The sequence below is a fragment of the Nycticebus coucang genome, chromosome 2 (assembly GCF_027406575.1).
Source record: "Nycticebus coucang isolate mNycCou1 chromosome 2, mNycCou1.pri, whole genome shotgun sequence".
NCBI classification, from domain to species: Eukaryota; Metazoa; Chordata; class Mammalia; order Primates; family Lorisidae; genus Nycticebus; species Nycticebus coucang.
The window spans coordinates 71,999,231-72,019,444 of NC_069781.1; the positions used below are offsets into that span (position 1 = coordinate 71,999,231).

Consider the following 20,214-nt stretch of genomic DNA (forward strand, 5'->3'; position numbering starts at 1 on the left):
TAATTTCAGTTTATTTGAAAGACAGTAGTGTCTAGTCCCATATATTTTCTTGGTTTTGAGGGACACAGTGAGGATAAAGGAAACATGATATGCGTGGTGGCAAGGCAAAAAGTGCTTACTCCACAGACAAAAAAAAATTTTTTTTTTTTTGAGACAGAGCCTTAACCTGTCACCTTGGGTAGAGTGCTGTGGCATCATGGCTCACAGCAACCTCCCCCTCCTGGGCTTAAGCAATCCTCTTGCTTCAGCCTCCCAAGTAGCTGGGACTACAGGCACCTGCTACAACGCCCGGCTATTTTTTGGTTGTGGTTGTCGTTGTTTCGCAGGACCGGGCTGGATTTGAACCCACCAGCTCTGATGTATGTGGCTGGCGCCTTAGCCGCTTGAACTACAGGCATCAAGCCATACACACAAAACATTTGAAATTGCCCCTACACTACCTTGTCCAGGCACAGTAACTCACACCTGTAATCCTAGCACTCTGGGAGGCCAAGGCGGGTGGATTACCTGAGCTCAGAGTTGGAGACCAGCCTGAGCAAGAGCCAGACCCAGTTTCTTAAAAAAATACCCTGGCCTTACGGCTAGCAGCTATTTGGGACACTGAGGCAAGAGGATCACTTGAGCTGGAGAGTTTGAGGATGCTGTGAACTATGACGCCACTGCACTCTATCCAAGGTGACAAAGTGAGACTCTGTCTTCCCAAATATAAATAAATAAATAAATTGAAATTGTCCCTACACTAGCATACAATTGGGTACATTCCTAATAAGGTATACAATATCAGGGTTCCAACTTTACATAGCAGACATAGTACTAAGTAATTACAATAATGGTGTTGAGTCTGGGCCCAGTGGTTTACACTTGTAATCCCAGTACTTTGGGAGGCCAATGCAGGAGGATCTCTTGACACCAGAAATTTGAGGCTGAGGTGAGCTATGATCACACCACTGCACTTCAGCCTGTTTTTTAAAAAAAAAAAAGACAACAAGTCATAAACATAATGGTGGCTGAATTGTCTAGAATTACTGTCTCAGTGACTCATCACCTATTTTATCTAAAAACGATTTCACTCAGATTTTTTTCCCCTCTATTACTCCATTGGTTCAAAATAAGGAAATAAGGTCACTTCTCCATCTTTCTTTCTTTTATTTTTTTTTCAATTTTTTTTTTTTTTTTGTAGAGACAGAGTCTCACTTTATCACCCTCACCAGAGTGCCATGGCATCACACAGCTCACAGCAACCTCCAACTCCTGCGCTTAGGTGATTCTCTTGCCACAGCCTCCGGAGTAGCTGGGACTACAGGCGCCTGCCACAATGCCCGGCTATTTTTTTGTTGCAATTTGGCCAGGGCTGGGTTTGAACCCGCCACCCTCGGTATATGGGGCCGGCACCCTACCCACTCAACCACAGGTGCTGCCCTCCATCTTTCTTTTCCCTCCCTCCCCTCCCCTCTCTTCCCCTCCCTTCCCCTCCCTTCCCCTTCCCTTTTCTTCCTTCTTTTTTTTTTTTTACCAAGTCTCACTCTCTTGACCAGGCTAGAGTGTCATGGCATCAGCCTAGTTCACAGCAACCTAAAATAGCGGGTTCAAGTGATCCCCCTGCCTCCACCTCCCCTCCAGCTGGGACAATAGGCATCCTTCCCCACACCTGGCTAATTTTTCTGACAAGGTCTTGCTCTTGCCTAGGCTGGTCTTGGACCCTTGACCTTAAGCAATTTGCCCATCTCAGCCTCCTAGAGTGCTAGGATTATAGGTGAGAGCCACCGTGCCTGCCCAGGCATGCTTTCTTTACTTGACTTCCAGGACAGCCATTTCCTTGGTTTTCTCCTACTGCCCCTGATGCTCCTTCTCAGTGTTTTTTGCTAATTCTCTCTCTTCTCTTAGTTCAGTGGTTCCCAACCTTCCTAATACTGCAGCCCTTTATTTATCTTTTTATTTTTTAGAGACAGAGTTTCACTGTCGCCCTCAGTAGAGTGCTGTGGTATCACAGCTCACAGCAACCTCCAGCTCTTGGGCTTAGCCAATTCTCTTGCCTCAGCCTCCCAAGTAGCTGGGACTACAGGCATCCACCACAATGCTCAGCTATTTTTTTGTTGCAGTGTAGCCAGGACTGGGTTTGAACCTGCCGCCCTTGGTATATGGGGCTGGCGCCCTACTCACAGAGCCACAGGCGCCACCCTGCCGCAGCCCTTTAATACAGTTCCTGTGGGTCACGACTCACAGGTTGAGAACTGCTGCCTTAGTTCTTTAATGTTGAAGTATTCAGTTCATGGTTAGTTCATGGTTCTATTCTATATATGTAATCCTCACTTTCCTGGTGATTTCAGCAAGTCTCCTGGCTTTAAATTTCCTATATCTGCTGGGCATCTCTCAAATTTCATACTTTTACATCCAACGACCTGCTTGACATCGCCACACATATGTTCAACAAATGTCTGAAGGGTGGCACTTGTGGCTCAGTGGGTAGGGCACCGGCCCCATATACTGAGGATGGCGGGTTCAAACCTGGCCCCGGCCAAATTACAACAACAAAAAAAAATAGCGGGGCATTGTGGCAGGTGCCTGTAGTCCCAGCTACTCAGGAGGCTGAGGCAAGAGAATCTCCTAAACCCAGGAGTTGAAGGTTGCTGTGAGCTGTGTGATGCCATGGCACTCTACCGAGGGCAATAAAGTAAGACTCTGTCTCAACAAACAAACAAACAAACAAACAAACAAACGTCTGAAAATTAATGTGTTTTTTTTTGTTGTTGTTGTTTTTTGTAGAGACAGAGTTTCACTTTACTGCCCTCGGTAGAGTTCTGAGAGTTCAGTGGCGTCACACGGCTCACAGCAACCTCCAGCTCTTGGGCTTATGTGATTCTCTTGCCTCAGCCTCCCGAGCAGCTGGGACTACAGGCGCCCGCCACAACGCCCAGCTATTTTTTTTTTTTGTTGTTGTTGTTGTTGTTGCAGTTTGGCCGGGGCTGGGTTTGAACCCACCACCCTCGGCATATGGGGCCGGCGTCCTACTCACTGAGCCACAGGCGCTGCCCTGAAAATTAATGTTTTAATACTGAACTCATGATCTTTCTCCCTAAGCCTGCTCTACCATGGCCCTCCACATCACAAAGGATAGCAATTCCTTGGGTGGTGCCTGTGGCTCAGTAAGTAGGGTGCCAGCCCCATATACCAGACGGTGGTAGGTTCAAACCCAGCTCTGGCCGAACTGCAACAAAGGATAGCAATTCCATCCTGCTAGTTGTTTAGGCCAAAATCTGCTTTCTTTCTCTAATCCAACATTCAGTCATCAAGACATCATGTTGGTTCTACCCTTAAAATATGTTCTAGGGCGGCGCCTGTGGCTCAAGGAGTAGGGTGCCGGTCCCATATGCCGGAGGTGGCGGGTTCAAACCCAGCCCTGGCCAAAAACCCAAAAAAAAAAAAAAAAAGAAAATTTCTACTTCTATCATTGAATCTCAATCGAAAAATAAAAAAATAATAATAATAAAAATAACCATCAATAAAATATGTTCTAAGTTTGACCTTTTCTCAACCACTTTCACAGCTAACACCTTAGATGGATTATTACTGTAGGAGCCCCTAACAGATGCCTCTGTTTCTCCCCTTCCTCCTAGTCTCAACACAGCAACATGAATGATTATTTTAAAAGCTAAATCAGATTGTATCACTCTGCACCAAAAACTATAATGGCTTCTGATTTCATGCAGATTAAAAGCCATAAAGTTTATAAAGGCCTTCAAGGCCTAGAATGGTCTGATTACTATCAGTCATGGTTCTAGCAGGAAAAGCTGGCATTCATTCAAATGTGAATGATTTTGTTTTTTGTTTTTTGAGACAGAGTCTTAAGCTGTTGCCCTGGGTAGAGTGCTGAGGGGTCATAGGTCATAGCAACCTCCAACTCTTGGGCTCACAGGATCCTCTTGCCTCCTTTTTTCTATTTTTAGTACAGACAGACTCTCACTTTTTGCTCAGGCTGGTCTCCAACTTGAGCGCTCAGGCAATCCACCCACCTCAGCCCCCCAGAGTGCTGGGATTACAGGCCTGAGCCACCTCGACCAGCTTCAAGTGTGAATACTTTGAGGAAAATTTAAGAAAGGAGCTATTTTGGGGGCCAGGCATGCTGGCTCATGCCTGTAATCCTAGCACTCTGGGAGGCCAAGGCGGGTGGATTGCCTGAGCTCTCAAGTCGGAGACCAGCCTGAGCCAGAGTGAGACCTCGTCTCCAGAAATAGCTGGGCATGTGGCAGGCATGTGGCAGGCACCAGCTACTTTGGAGGCTGAGGTAAGAGAATTGCTTGAGCCCAGGAGTTTGGGTTTGCTGTGACTGAACGGCACTCTACTGAGGACAACAAAGTGAGACTCTGTCTCAAAAAAAAAAAAAGCTGTTTTTCTTAGAAGGTATCAAAGAAAATTTAATATTGCAAACCTGTTCGAGCATTCTATTTATGGGCTGATGATGTTTGGAAGAGTAATGAAATTAAGACACATAATTCCTAAGTTAATTTTTTATTTCCTTGTTTGCCCTCATTTCAGCGAAATACGAATTATGTTGTTACAATTAATATTTTAGCATTGGGCGGCGCCTGTGGCTCAATGAGTAGGGCGCCGGCCCCATATGCCGAGGGTGGCGGGTTCAAACCCAGCCCCGACCAAGTTGTGGCGGGTGCCTGTAGTCCCAGCTGCTCCGGAGGCTGAGGCAAGAGAATCGCTTAAGCCCAGGAGTTGGAGGTTGCTGTGAGCCGTGTGACGTCACGGCACTCTACCCGACGGCGGTACAGTGAGACTCTGTCTCTACAAAATATATATATATGTATATTTTAGCATTATTTGAGTTCTGTTGACAGTAATGATTTAAACCAGGAGTCCGTTAACTACAGCGTCGGGCCAAACCTGTTCTGTCATGTTTGGAAATAAACGTTCCCTGGAATATAGGCATTCCTGTTTATTTCTGTGTTATTTATGGTTGTAACAACAACAAAGTCGAGCAGTTATGCTAGAGACTCTCAGGCACACTACCACCATTTCAGCATTCAACAACCAGTGCCAGGGAGAGCAGTCCGGCGCTGGGGGCGGGGCTTCGGCTGCTCCGCTGTTCCGCTCGAGGTTCCACAATTTAAAAAGTGACATAATCCCACTTGTAAATAGGTGGAAGCACAAAGGGAACTTCTGAGGAGAGGAAAAACGCTGTTTCAGCTGTCTCAACTAATGTGTGGCCAGAAGAGCAAGAGCCCAAACGGAGACTTTCCAGACGCCATTGATCCCTTCTAGGCGTTCTCTCCCGTCAGCGTCCATCCCGCCAATGAGAGCTGAGAAGCTCGAAGCCCCGCCCTGCGTGAGTTTCGTAGGGCGCGCGGGAACGGCTGCGCAAACGCGCGCGGGAGGTGGGACATGGCGGACTTCGGATCAGCAGGCTCTTTGCTGCTTTGGACCTCAGTTGGTGCGGACTGGTAGGTGTTATCGTTTGCGAGGATGTTGCGCGTGGTGAGCTGGAACATCAACGGAATTCGGAGCCCCCTGCAGGGTGAGGTACACCGGGAATCCAGTAAGTGTGCCGCCAAGGCCATCGGGCGCATTTTGGACGAGCTGAATGCTGATATTATCTGTCTCCAGGAAACCAAAGTTACCAGGGATGTACTGACAGAGCCTTTGGCTATCGTTGAGGGCTATAACTCCTATTTCAGCTTCAGCCGCAATCGTAGTGGCTATTCTGGTGTAGCCACCTTCTGTAAGGACTGTGCTACTCCAGTGGCGGCTGAAGAAGGTCTGAGTGGCCTGTTTGCCACTCAGAAAGGGGACGTGGGTTGCTATGGAAATATGGATGAGTTCACCCAAGAGGAACTCCGGGATCTGGATAGTGAGGGCCGGGCCCTCCTGACACAGCACAAGATCCATACAGGGCAAGGGAAGGAGAGGACCTTGACGCTAATCAACGTGTACTGCCCTCGTGTGGACCCTGGGAAGCCTGAGCGGTTGGCCTTTAAGATGCGCTTCTATCGCTTGCTGCAGATCCGAGCAGAAGCCCTCCTAGCAGCTGGCAGCCATGTGATCATTCTAGGTGACCTGAACACAGCCCACCGCCCCATTGACCACTGGGACGCAGTCAACTTGGAAAGTTTTGAAGAGGACCCAGGACGGAAATGGATGGATGGCTTGCTCAATAACCTGGACTGCCAGTCTGGCTCCCATTTAGGGCCCTTCATTGATAGCTACCGCTACTTCCAACCAAAGCAGAAAAGGGCCTTCACCTGCTGGTCAGTGGTAACTGGTGCCCGCCATCTCAACTATGGTTCCCGACTTGACTATGTGCTGGGTGACAGGACTCTGGTCATAGACACTTTCCAGGCCTCCTTTCTGCTGCATGAGGTGATGGGCTCTGATCACTGCCCTGTGGGTGCAGTCTTAAATGTGTCCCCTGTGCCTGCAAAACAGTGCCCACCTCTGTGTACCCGCTTCCTCCCTGAGTTTGCAGGCACCCAGCTCAAGATCCTTCGCTTCCTAGTTCCTCTTGAACAAGATCCTGTTTTGGAGCAGTCAGCACTGCAACTCAGCGATCAAACCCGGGTGCAGAAATGCCAAAACAAAGGCTACCTACGCTCAACTAGGTCTCGGCCCAGTCAGGCTGGCTCCAGCAGAGGCCAGAAAAATCTGAAGAGCTACTTCCAGCCTTCCTCCTGCCGTCCCAAAGCCTCTCCTCACTTAGAGTTGCCTAGCCTGCCACTCATGGGTGCCCTTATTACCCCAAAGACTTTGGAAGAGGAGGCAACAACCAAAGTGGCAGAGGAGCAGGCCAAGACTTCAGAAGCCAAAGATGAGAAGGAGGTACGAACTTCCTTCTGGAAATCTGTGCTGGGGGGTCCCATGCCCACACCCCTCTGTGGTGGCCACAGGGAGCCATGTGTGATGCGTACTGTGAAGAAGCCAGGACCCAACCTGGGCCGCTGCTTCTACATGTGTGCCAGACCTCAAGGTCCACCCAGTGACCTCTCCTCTCGCTGCAACTTTTTCCTCTGGAAAGGATCCAGCTAAACCAATGAGGCCTTGAGATGTCCAGCATGGTCACCCCTGAACATGATCTGAGGCCAGCTCTCCTCCTGAGCTGCCAGTGCTGCATCCAGGGCTCTTTGTCCTCTTCCCCCTCTTTTCCTTTTTCTTCCTCTTTCTCCTCCTCCTCTAAGCCTTCTCTTCCTCTCACTTCCTGCCTAGCTCCTTGTTGGTGAAGCTTAATTATGCCTTAATCTTGTGACATACCTTCCTGTCACAAGTACATGGGAATCAGCTGCCTCAGGAAGTTATGATTTTTGAACTCTTTCTGTCCTTGATGGGAAATGTATTTATGTATAAAGTCCTTGTCTTTGTTTCAGGGTACTACATGCAATGGACATTTACTCCATCAAGTTGAATTAGAAAAGCTGTCTCAATAGTTGGTTTGCCAGCTGCCTATAGCCTGATGATATAACTCCTAGGGAGAGGGGAAGAGGGAGGAGTGGTACTTACCATAAAGGGCTCTGCTTGGCTGTAGGGGTTCTCTGCACAGCTGAGATTAGATCAGCAAGGGAGATGGATTGTTTAGTCTTTCTTTTTTGAGACAGCCTCAAGCTGTTGCCCTGGGTAGAGTGTTGTGGCGTCACAGCTCACAGCAACCTCAAACCCTTGGGCTTAAGCAATTCTCTTGCTTCAACCTCCCAAGTAGCTGGGACTACAGGCGCCCACCACAATGCCCAGCTGTTTTTTGGTTGTAATTGTCACTGTTGTTTGGCAGACCTGGGCTGGATTCGTACCTGCCAGCTCTGGTGTATGTGGCTGGTGCCTTAGCCGCTTGAGCTACAGGCGCCGAGCCAGATTATTTAGCCCTAAACCACAACTTCCCAATGAATGTGTTCCATAGCTGCCACAAATGGGTTACAGGGTGGAAAGAAATAGAGCCCTTGTCCCTCAGAATTTCCGGGCAGAACATGGGATCACACAAGTCTCAGGGAACATTGCTTCCTAGGCAAGCAATGTCATTAGTCCAGCTGTGCTATGCACATGTTTCTGTGTACTATGACCTAGAAAGGTTGGTTCTGGATATGACACCTGCTATAGCCAAGCCCTCTTTTATCACTTTGGAAAACAGGGCTGGTGAGTCTTATTCTATAAGATGCTGTGTGAAGGGGGCCAGGCACCATGGCTCACACCTGTAATCCCAACACTTGGGAGGCCAAGGTGGGTGGATTGCCTGAGCTCACAGGTTTGAGAACAGCCTGAGCAAGAGTGAGACCCCATCTCTAAATATATATATATATATATATATATATACACACACATATATATCCGAGTGTTGTGGCGAGTGCCTGTAGTCCCAGCTCCTTGGGAGGCTGAGGCAAGAGAATCACTTAAGCCCAAAGAGTTTGAGGTGGTTGTGAGATGTGATGCCACGGCACTCTACCGAGGGTGACAAAGTAACACTCTGTCTCCAAAAAAAAAAGATGCTGTGTGCGGGAAAGAGGATAATGGATTGATGAAGATATCTATTCCTCCTTCTGGAAAATACCTCCTCAGTTTTGGGGAACCACTCCCTCTCTCCAGGCAGTTTGGTTAGGGCTAACTCTATCTCTTGGCTTCAAGGGCTAGCCAGGGCCCCCTTGTCCAGTCTACCAGTGAGTCATTCCCTGGGTTTTTGTTGACTCATTAGGAAAAACCAGTTCTAACAAGTCTACCAAGTGTCCCAGCTTTTTGTGCGACTCATGCATAGTGTTTGGGCATTTCCTTCTTTCTAGGTCTCAGTTTCCCTGTCAGTAAAATGGAATGGTCAGGCCAAAAAGTGATCTGGTTTCCTCATGCATCTGCCACTTGTTGGAGGGAGTTGAGTATGGTGCAGTTGTCTGTTCTTTGTCCAATAAAGAGCTAAAAGTGCTGCAGTTTGCTCTTTTACTTATAGACTTCAGTCAGCTGGAGGCACATAACAAAGCAGAGGACAGGAGGAGGTCCAGCCCCAAGGGCAGTACAGGTGGGGTGGGGATCCAAAGCAACTGGCTTCTCAGGCATAAGTGGTGACATACTGGGGCTCCATGTTCCCAAAGTAGGTGTGCTCCCTCTTACTCATGAGCTCAAAGTGCACAGGACAGTGACAGAAATTGCAGGCTGCCACAGACACGTCCTGAAGGAGCAGCCCCACTTCATTCCAGGCTACCAGCAACTTCCCTGAAGGTGTTAGGGGAAGGAGAGGAAAAGAATTAGACTGGATCTTCCAAATTCCTGTGTCACAGTACAGATGGGCCAAGATATTGCTACCCTCAACCCTTCAAGGTGCTTCAGAGCCAGAAGTAGCCTCCTCTCTGCTCCAGTGTGTGTCATTAATGTTGCCATTTTTCTGTCGGTGGCAGGATGTATGATAGATTGGGAACCAGTCTTTTGACATAATTTGAAGCTGTCCTGCCCTGGACCACTCCTTAAGTATAGGATGTGCTGTGACTGGAGAAGTGAATCTATCTGGAAACTCCTAGCATGGTAAGGAAAGATGATACCGACAGTAACCACACTATTCCATTGGTGCTATGACCAGAAAAGTCTAGAAAGTGCCTCAGCTATGTGCCAGGGCTCTGTCCTTGTCCTTTCCTTTGCTCATGCCCTTCATAATCTCATCTAGTCTAATGGCTTTAAGCAGCATCTCTATGCTGATGGTTCTGAAATTTTCATCTCCAGTCCAGACGTCTCCACTGATTTATAGACTTTTTATATCCAGTGAACTTTGCATTTTCACCTGGATGTCTAATAGGCATCTCTAACTTACCTGTACAACTGAGCTATTCATGTCTTTACCTTCCACCAATCCTGCTCTACTGTCAGCTTTTCCTGTCTCAGTTGATGGCAATTCCAGTTGTTCAGTCCAAACATTTCAGAGACATACCTTATTTTTCTTTCTCTCTTACTCCATGTTTAATCTATCAGCGAATACTGTTGGCTCAACCTTTAAGTCTGACCCCTTATCACCACCTCCATTGTCATCATCAGGTCTGATCCAACATTGTCTTTCACTTGGAATGTTACAGTAGCCCTCTACTAGGTCTTCCTGCTTCCACTCTTGCTCCATTTCAATGTATTCTCAATATGGAAATCAGAACAATTTAATTAAAGCCTGAGTCAAATAAGTCAGTCCTCTATTCTGGTCATTCTGAGGGCTGTGACTAAAAGCCAGAATCCTTCCAATGGCATACAATACTCTGACCCCGCATTGCCTCTGTCTACTCAATTTTTCATATCTTTTCTCTCTCCTTTTTTTAAATTCTTTTTTTGAGACAGAGTCTCACTTTGTCACCCTTAGTAGAGTGCTGTGGTGTTATACCTCACATAACCTCAAACTCTTGGGCTCAAGTGATTCTCTTGCCTCAGCCTCTTATGTAGCTGGGACCACGGGTGCCTGCCACCACGCCTGGCTGTTTTTAGACATGAGGTCTTGCTCTGGCTCAGGCTACTCTCAAATCTGTAAGCCCAGGGAATGCACCTGCCTCGGCCTCTCAGAGTGCTAGGATTATGGGTATGAGCCACTGTGCCCCACCTTACTCAATTTTTCTGTCTCCCACTTGCTTACACACCTCCACACTTGTCTAACTATTCCTCAGTCAGACAAGGAATACACATGTGTCTTCTCTGCCTTAAGCTGCTCCCTCTTCCTAGGATGTCCTTTCTTTTAGATACCTACCCAACTAACTCCATCACCTCCTTTAAATCTTTGCTTAAGTATCACCTCAATAGTCTCTACCCTTGCCACTGTAATACTGCAGCCCTCTAAACTAGCCCCTGGGGGCTGGGACTAGTTCCAGTCCCCTGTATACTGCTTTGTTTTTTCCCCTAACACTGAGATCTAATGTAGTATTCATTCATTCAGTTTGTTTATTTTTAAAATATTCTTTGACTATCCCATTCCACTAGAATATAAGCTCCAGAAGAGTAGGAATTTTGTTACTGGTTTGTTTATTAATAGATCCCCAGCACCTAGAATGGTATACTCACACAGTAGGTACTTGGTTAGGATTTGTTGGCAGGAAAGTACAAGTCAATCCAGTGTAGTTGAAGAAATAAAATGTATGTGGGAGGGCGGCGCCTGTGGTTCAGTGAGCAGGGCGCCAGCCCCATATACTGAGGGTGGTGAGTTCAAACCTGGCCCTGGCCAAACCAACAAAAAAATAGCTGGGCATTGTGGCAGGCGCCTATAGTCCCAGCTACTCGGGAGGCTGAGGCAGGAGAATCACCTAAGCCCAGGAGTTGGAGGTTGCTGTGAGCTGTGTGACACCACGGCACTCTACCGAGGGCAATAAAGTGAGACTGTTGTCTCTACAAAAAAAAAAAAAATGTACGTGGGAAAGAGGTGAGGGCATAAAGATGACCATGTGGTAAGCACTGAATGCCATGCTAAGGATCTTTGTCCATAGGCCAATCATTTCCAAATGTTGGACTATATATCCCTATCAGTATAAACAATTTATCACATACCTCCAATCTCTGTATATTTATTTATGTGCAATATACATGTTTTTCATTGTCAATTGTATGTTAAAGATCAGTATAAGTAATGCTTGCTTTCTAATTTTTTGTTGTTGTTTTTGGCTGGGGCTGGGTTTGAACCCACCACCTCAGGCATATGGGGCCAGCGCCCTACTCCTTTGAGCCACAGCACCACCCTGCTTTCTAATTTTTAAGATTAAAAATAACAACATCCGAGGCGGTGCATATGGCTCAGTGGCCAGGTGCTGGCCCCATATACCGAGGGTAGCAGGTCCAAACCCTGCCCTGGCCAACAAAAAAATAGCCGGGCTTTGTGGTGGGTACCTGTAGTCCCAGCTACTTAGGAGGCTGAGGCAAGAGGATCACTTAAGCCCAAGAGTTTGAGGTTGCTGTGAGCAGTGATGCCAGGGCAACAGCTTGAGACTCTGTCTCAAAAAATAAATAAAATAAAATAACAATTTTAGGAGAAGTTTGCAAGAGTAATTATCAGACTTTTACCATATGAAGAGGGTACAACCACCTGTCAACTGTCAGCCAGTATGCAGAGACAGGGATAGGTCCACCAAACGTCATCAGAAGGCCAGCAATTCTCTCCAAGACTGTTCTGTTCTTTGATTTCCAAAATCACAGTTTTGTACTTAAAAGTTCAAAGCAAATGCAGGAGCGCCCACCAAGCTCCATCTGTTTGTGGCTCCTCCTTTCTTGCGGAAGGCCCAGTTGTCTGTGGCAGCTTCTGTTACCCCGTGACTTGCAGGTACTGAAAGATCTGTAAGGAGGATGCTGGGATGACACAGAAGGCAGGAAAGATACAGCTGCCCGTTTTTTTAGAAGACAGCCTAGTAGTGGGTCTTGGGAGAGGATGGAATAATAACTGCCATGGCATGTGAGGAGGAAATTCCAACCTTATGCTGGGAGTTTTTGGAGGAACAAATGAACAGAGGAGGAACCCCTTTCTCCAACTTATGAGTCCTAAGGAATTAATGTGTCATGGTAGACTTCAGGAGGGATGCATCAAGGGTCTGGAGTGGTCCCTGCACTGGTCTCATTGCCTTGTTTCCCAGCCAAAGCATCATAAAGATGAGAGGTTCTGGCATAGAATTGGGGTGAGGAGAAGGAGAAGAGGCCAAGAAAGGAGAAGAGGCCAGTCCAGGGACAAAAGACTTTAATAGAAGGGAAAAGCAGAATGGTCACTGACCATGTGTCAGCTCCCACAGTGGTTAGGGTGCCGGCTACATACACTGGTACTGGCAGGTTCAAACCTGGCCCAGGCCTGCTAAAAACAAAAAATAGTAGCCAGGCATTGTGGCAGGCACAGGAGGCTGAGGAAAGAGAATTGCTTGAGCCCAAGAGTTGGAAGTTGCTGTGAGCTATGATGCCAAAGCACTCTACTGAGGGTGACAGAGTGAGACTCTGCCTGGAAAAAATAAACATAGGGTCAGCACCTGTCACTCAAGCAGCTAAGGCACCAGCCACATACACCTGAGCTGGCGGTTCAAATCCAGCCTGGGCCCGCCAAACAACAATGATGGCTGCAACCAAAAAATAGCTAGGCATTGTGGCGGGTGCCTGTAGTCCCAGCTACTTGGGAGGTGGAGGCAGGAGAATTGCTTGAGCCCAGGAGTTGGAGGTTGCTGTGAGCTGTGATGCTACAGCACTCCACTCAGGGCGACAGCTTGAGGCTCTGTCTCAAAAAAAAAGAAAGAAAAGAAAAAATAAAAATAAAGGCTCGGCACCCATAGCTCAGTGGCTAGTGTGCCAGCCACATATACAGGGGCTAGCGGGTTCGAACCTTGCCCAGGCCTGCTAAAAATGACAACTACAACAAAAAAATAGCTGGACATTGTGGCAGGCACCTATAGTCCCAACTACTTGGGAGGTTGAGGCAAGAGAATCGCTTGAGCTCAAGAGTTTGAGGTTGCTATGAGCTCTGACGCCATGGCACTCTACTGAGGGTGACATAGTGAGACTCTGTCTCAAAATTTTATTAAATAAAATAAATAAAATAGGGCAGCACCTGTAGCTCAGTGGGTAGGGCGCCGGCCCCATATACCAAGGGTGGCAGGTTTGAACCCGGCCCCAGCTAAACTGCAACAAAAAATAGCCGGGCATTGTGGCAGGCACCTGTAGTCCCAGTTACTAGGGAGGCTGAGGCAAGAGAATCGTCTAAGCCCAGGGGCTGGAGTTTGCTGTGAGCTGTGACTCTACAGCACTCTCCCAAGGGCAACAAAGTGAAACTCTGTCTCAAAAAATAATTAATTAATTAAAAAAATAAAAATAAATCTTTAAATGAGGTGTTTCCCAATTAATAAATCTCCATTTAAAGTCAATTCAATGTTTAAACTTGTTAAAAATTTTGTTTTTTAACATATTTGCTATATGGAAGTGCCACTAAAGTTCAAGGCTCTTTTTTTTTTTGGCAGTTTTTGGCCAGGGCCACCACCTCTGGTATATGGGGCTAGTGCCCTACTCCTCTGAGCCACAGGCACCGCCCAAGCTCAAGGCTCTCTTACGAGGTCTAAGAGTAAATACTGCCTTGCCAGGTATCTAGCCCCAAATACAGGCTACATCTTTCCACTGGACCACATAGTACAAATATAAGCACAATAGAAAACATGGCCATTTGAAAAACGAATGCCCAGTACCCCCAGGAATCCCCCTATGTACTATCAACTTAAAACCATCTTCAAAAAAAAAAAACCATGTTCGTATTGACTCATAAGCTTCCAAATTTCCTTCCTCTGGGGGTATCAGGAAGTAGTGGCTGGTAAGAATCTCCTACTAATTTGCTTCAAAATATGCTTATTTATGTGATGCATTACCACCAAAGTCTGGTAGCATTCAGAATACACCAAAGGAAGGTCATATTTGGAGCACCCAGCTACTCACCAAAAGATTTGTATTATAGTAGAAAATATCTCATTTATATTAAGTGACCTAAAACTGTTCCCCAGATGTCTATTAATGAATTTTTTAGTAATTAGAAATACATAAAAATAGGGTAATTTTAATGTATTCAAAGAAAGCCTAAAGTTAAGGTTAGGGAGTACAGAATTTATTTGAATTTGAAATAACGAATCCTTAGTTGGGTGGATGTTGTGGCAGGTGCCTGTAGTCCTAGCTACTTGGGAGGCTGAGGCAGGAAGGAAGACTACTTTAGCCCTTGAGTTTGAGGTTCTTGTGGATTAGGCTAATGCCTCGGCACTTCTAACAGGGGCAACAGAGCAAGACTCTGTCTCCAAAAGAAAAGAGAGAGAATCTTAGTCTAGCAAGAATCATTGAGTAAATCCTAAAATTTAACTGTCTTAACCTTTTAGTGCTGCTATATAAGAATACCACAGACTGGTATAAACAGAAATTTATTGTCACACAGTTCTGGAGGCTGAGAAATACAGTATCAAGACACAGGTAGGTTCGGTGATTCTGATTCCAGCACAGTGAATTGAAGGCTGTGTCTTCCAAGACTCAGGAACACTTCTTCCTATTGTTGTTGGACTAAGGAGTTGGTCCGCCTGTCACCCAAACCAATTAAAGGAGATGTGGATGACAGAGCAACAGTTTCACTTTGTTTACAGAAATGCCAGCAATTGTGAAGAGCAGTGAGGATATTTCCTCAAAGAACTGTTCTGCTGGTGGTGCCATAACTCAGTGGATAGGGCGCCGGCTATATACACCGAGGCTGGTGGGTTTGAACCTGATCAGAGCCAACTAAAGCAACAATGACAACTACAAGGACAACAACAACCAAAAAAATAGCTGGGTATTGTGGCAGGCGCCTGTAGTCCCAGCTACTTGGGAGGCTGAGGCAAGAGAATTGGTTAAGCCCAAGTGTTTGAGGTTGCTATGAGCTGTGATGTCACAGCACTCTACGGAGGGTGGCATTGTAAGACTCTGTCTCAAAAAAGAAAAAAAAAAAACTATTCTGCTGTCCTATTTCCCTTGTTACTTTTTTTTTTTTTTTTTTTTTTTTTTTTTTTGAGAGAGAGAGTCTCACTATGCTGCCCTCAGTACAGTGCCCTGGAGTCACAGCTCGCAGCAACCTCCAACTCTTGGGCTTAAGCGATTCTCTTGCCTCAGCCTCCCAAGTAACTGGGATTACAGGTGCCTGCCACAATGCCTGGCTATTTTTGGTTGGAGTTGTCATTGTTGTTTAGCAGGCCCAGGCCGGGCTCAAACCCGCCAGACTTGGTGTATGTGTCTGACACCCTGCTCACTGAGCTACGGGCAAGCATCAGCAATGTTATTAATCATCATACTATACATTAAACATATTTCCCCCCATAGGTTACAGAATATTCCCTTCATCTTAAAGTGGTTAGCTTCAAAGCATTCCTGCTGTAGGCTAACTCCATAGGTAGTCCCTACTTGTAAGTGCACAAAATGTACTGGGTTCTTGACAGGCACCATGGTCCTTAGAGCATCTGTGTCTTAGCTTTATCTATGACAGAAGGCATTGCTAGTGAATAAACAACTCCGGATGGTGACACATGGGCTCATCTGGCCCTGCCAGGGCCTGTCCAGCAGCACTGGGCATGTAATGATTATTTAGGATAACAGTGGCCGCCATGATTATGGAGCAGAGAAGGAAGGGCAGAGAAAGTGAAAGAGAGAGCAAATTTCCCACCCCCCAAGCACTTTATAATGGCATAAATCTATTTATGAAGGCAAAATCCTTATGCCCTAACACCCCAATGGGCCCCACCTCCCAGCATTGATGTATTGGGGACTAGAGTTTTTTGTTTTTTTTTTTGCAGTTTTTGCCCAGGGCCGGGTTTGAACCTGCCACCTCCCGTATTTGGGGCTGGCACCCTACTCCTTGAGACATAGGCGCCACTCTGGGGACTAGGTTTTAACCTATGAATTCTGGAGGGGACATAAGCATTCAAACCAGAGCAATGTGTAACTGAAAGCAGCTCTATTTTGTTGTTGTTGTTGTTGTTGTTGTTGTTGTTGTTGTTGTTATTGGGGATTTATTGAGGGTACAATAAGCTAGGTTACACTGATTGCATTTGTTAGGTAAAGTCCCTCTTGCAATCGTGTCTTGCCCCCAAAAGGTGTGGCAGACACCAAGGTCCAACCCCGCTCCCTTCTTCCCTCTCTCCGGTCTTCCTTTCCCCACCCCTCCCTCCTTCTTTGTCTCTCTGCTCTACCCTTCCTCCACCCCCACCGTGACCTTAATTGTTGTTAATTGTCCTCATATCGAAATTGAGTACATAGGATTCATGCTTCTCCATTCTTGTGATGCTTTACCAGGAATAATGTCTTCCACTTCCATCCAGGTTAATACGAAGGCTGTAAAGTCTCCATTTTTTTTAATGGCTGAATAGTATTCCATGGTGTACATATACCACAGCTTGTTAATCCATTCCTGGGTTGGTGGGTATTTAGGCTGTTTCCACATTTTGGCGATTGTAAATTGAGCTGCAATAAACAGTCCAATGCAAGTGTCCTTATGATAAAAGGATTTTTTTCCTTCTGGGTAGATGCCTAGTAATGGGATTGCAGGATCAAATGGGAGGTCTAGCTTGAGTGCTTTGAGGTTTCTCCATACTTCCTTCCAGAAAGGTTGTACTAGTTTGCAGTCCCACCAGCCATGTAAAAGTGTTCCCTTCTCTCCACATCCACGCCAGCATCTGCAGTTTTGAGATTTTGTGATGTGGGCCATTCTCGCTGGGGCTAGATGGGCAGCTCTGTTTTAAAATGGAGTCTCTGTTTTGCAGATAAAATAATTTTCCTCTCTTAAAATAGCTTAGAATGCTACAAATTTATTATAGTTTGTTGAATTAAACGCTATGTGTGTGTATATACTATAGCTGGGTGTGGTGGTGGGCATTTGTAGTTCCAGCTATCCAGGAGGCTGAGGCAAGAAGACTGCTTGAGCCCAGGAGTTTGAAGTTGCTGTGAGCTATGATGATGCCACGGCACTCAACCCAGGGCTATAGAGTGAGACTCGGTCTTGAAAGAAAAAAAAAAAAAAAAGAAAGAAAATAATAATTGAATAATCCTCAATTATTTATGTACAGAAACATTTTTCTGAATAACCAACAACTTTAGGTGTTCTTACGGCATATGTTAATATCTCTCCTTGGTAGAAATGTGAAAAATAAATTAACTCAGGTATTTCTTCTTCCTGTTTTGATATTTCATTCTCTCATGCCAGGTCCTTATTTTACGCAGTAGAAGGAAAGTCATAGTATATCTTTTTCTTTTTTTTTTTTTTAGAGACAGAGTCTCATTTTTGTTGCCCTCAGCAGAGTGCTGTGGTGTCACAGCTCACAGCAACCTCCAGCTCTTGGGCTTAGGTGATTCTCTTGCCTCAGCCTCCCAAGTAGCTGGGACTACAGGCGCCTGCCACACATCCGGCTATTTCTTTTGTTGTTGCAGTTTGGCCGGGGCCGGGTTCAAACCCGCCACCCTCGGTATATGGGACTGGTGCCCTACCCACTGAGTCACAGGTGCTGCCCACAAGTCATAATATTTCTAAATCAAAATTTTTCTATAAAAGCAAAGAGAACAAACACAGATGCCTCCCCACCTCTACCTATGAATGTTATTGTCATGTATTATTACTAGCTGCTCGTGTCTCCAAGTAGTAAATATGAGACTTCATATTTCCTGGAATCTTGGCCAGGATCATTTTTTTAGAAATATTGGCTGGAGGATCCAAGTCCTGTTTAGGCAGTATCATATGTATGTGGTTAAAACAAAATTCAAAACATAATTCTTTTATAAAATTGTGTGTGGGGGGTGGTAGTCAAATTGTCTTAAAATTTGTTGCATAACAACAAAACATAAATAGAAACAGTGCTTGGGATAAAAAGCTGAGGTTTAGTGTGTTAGGACATATTCTCAGAAAAGAACAGTAGATGGCTCTTTTAGACAAGATTTTTTGAGTCACTGGCCCATTTTTTTTCCCTCTTGACAAAACGCAAGCCAAATTCTTTCTGTATGTAGAAGCTTTCTTACACAGAGGACCCTGCATCCCAGGGACCCTACCATTGGCTCTTGTCAGGGTAGCAGTTGCCAGGTAATGAACTATAAAATAAAACATCTGTAGAGGCTTCTGAGTAGAAATAATGAAAAAAAAAAATAGAGAAACAAAATAAAAAATTTAATCACAAAGTCTCTCTATTATATCATATTTTCCTTTTAAAAGAATAAATAGATTTCATCTTTATAGCGGTGAACTATGAAAAGGTAATTCTTCTGAATCAATTCCAAAGCCTCATTATATCATCAATCATATCAGCAAGTTTTTTCTGCCTTTGCTTTTTTTTTTTTTTTAAGATAGTCTCAAGCTGTCACCCTGGGTAGAGTACTGTGGTGTCATAGCTCACAATAACCTCAGACTCTTGGGCTCAAGCCATCCTCTTGCCTCAGTTTTTCTACTTTTTTTTTCTTTTCTTTTTTTTTTTTTTTTTTGCAGTTTTTGGCAGGGGCTGGGTTTGAACCCGCCACCTCCGACATATGGGGCCGGTGCCCTACCCCTTTGAGCCACAGGTGCCGCCCCAGTTTTTCTATGTTTAGTAGAAATGAGATCTTGCTTTTGCTTAGACTGCTCTTGAACTTGTGGGCTCAAGTAATCAACCCACCTCAGCCTCCCAGAGTGCTAGGATTACAGGTGTGAGCCCTGGCCCTAGATCAAGAATTGAAACTAGGTCTAATTGCCCAAAAGAAGGCACTGTGAGTGAGATATTTGTGTTCTTAGTTTGTTATTTATTTATTTGTTTATTTATTGGAGACAGTCTCACTTTGTTGCCATCAGTAGAGTGCTGTGGCATCATAGCCCACAGTAACCTCAAACTCTTGGGCTCAAGTGATTCTCTTGTGTCAGCCTCCCAAGTAGCTGGGACAACAGGTGCCCACCACAACACCTGGCTATTTTTTTAGAGACTGGGTCTTGTTCTTGCTCAGGCTGGTCATGAACTCCTAAGCTTAAGTGATCCACCCGCCTCAGCCTCCAAGAGTGATAGGATTACAAGCATGAGCCACCTCTCCTGTCCTATTTGTTTTTATTATTATTTTTTTATTTTTATTTTTATTTTGTAGAGACAGAGTCTTACTTTATTGCCCTCGGTAGAGTGCCGTGGCATCACACATCTCACAGCAACCTCCATCTCCTGGGCTTAGGAGATTCTCTTGCCTCAGCCTCCCGAGCAGCTAGGACTACAGGCACCTGACACAACGCCTGGCTATTTTTTTGTTGCAGTTTGGCCGGGGCCAGGTTTGAACCCACCACCCTCGGTATATGGGGCCAGTGCCCTACCCAATGATCCACAGGTGCCGCCCTATTTTTTTTTTTAATAGTCTTACTCTGTCACCCTTGGGAGAGTGCTGTGGCATCATAGCTCACAGCAACCTCCAACTCCTGGGCTTAGGCAATTCTCTTGCCTCAGCCTCCCGAGTAGCTGGGACCACAGGCGCCCACCACAATGCCTGGCTATTTTTTATTGCAGTTTGGCTGGGGCTAGGTTCGAACCCACCACCCTCGGTATATGGGGCCGGCACCCTACCCAGTGAACCACAGGTGCCGCCCTGTTTTTATTTTTTTAAGGATTTTTTTTTTTATAATATAAGAGAAGTGTTTGTTGTATGATGCAAAATTTGATAAACCATAGCAGAAGGGTCTTATGCCAGTTATGTCAGGGGTTAGGCACAGCACTGGAAAAGGCATCGGGAGGGCAAAATGGGGGCAGGAATGGCTGGCATGCAGTCTGACTGCAGTGAGGAAAGGTG

General features: G+C 45.9%; 1 protein-coding gene across 1 annotated transcript; it reads left to right on the plus strand.

The window, feature by feature from the left end:
- Positions 1 to 5,376: 5,376 nt before the first annotated feature.
- On the plus strand, positions 5,377 to 11,253 carry LOC128573002 (DNA-(apurinic or apyrimidinic site) endonuclease 2-like). Its single transcript, XM_053573210.1, has one exon. The coding sequence runs from the start codon at positions 5,470 to 5,472 to the stop codon at positions 7,024 to 7,026; it is 1,557 nt and encodes a 518-aa protein (XP_053429185.1). The 5' UTR covers positions 5,377 to 5,469; the 3' UTR covers positions 7,027 to 11,253.
- Positions 11,254 to 20,214: the final 8,961 nt, after the last annotated feature.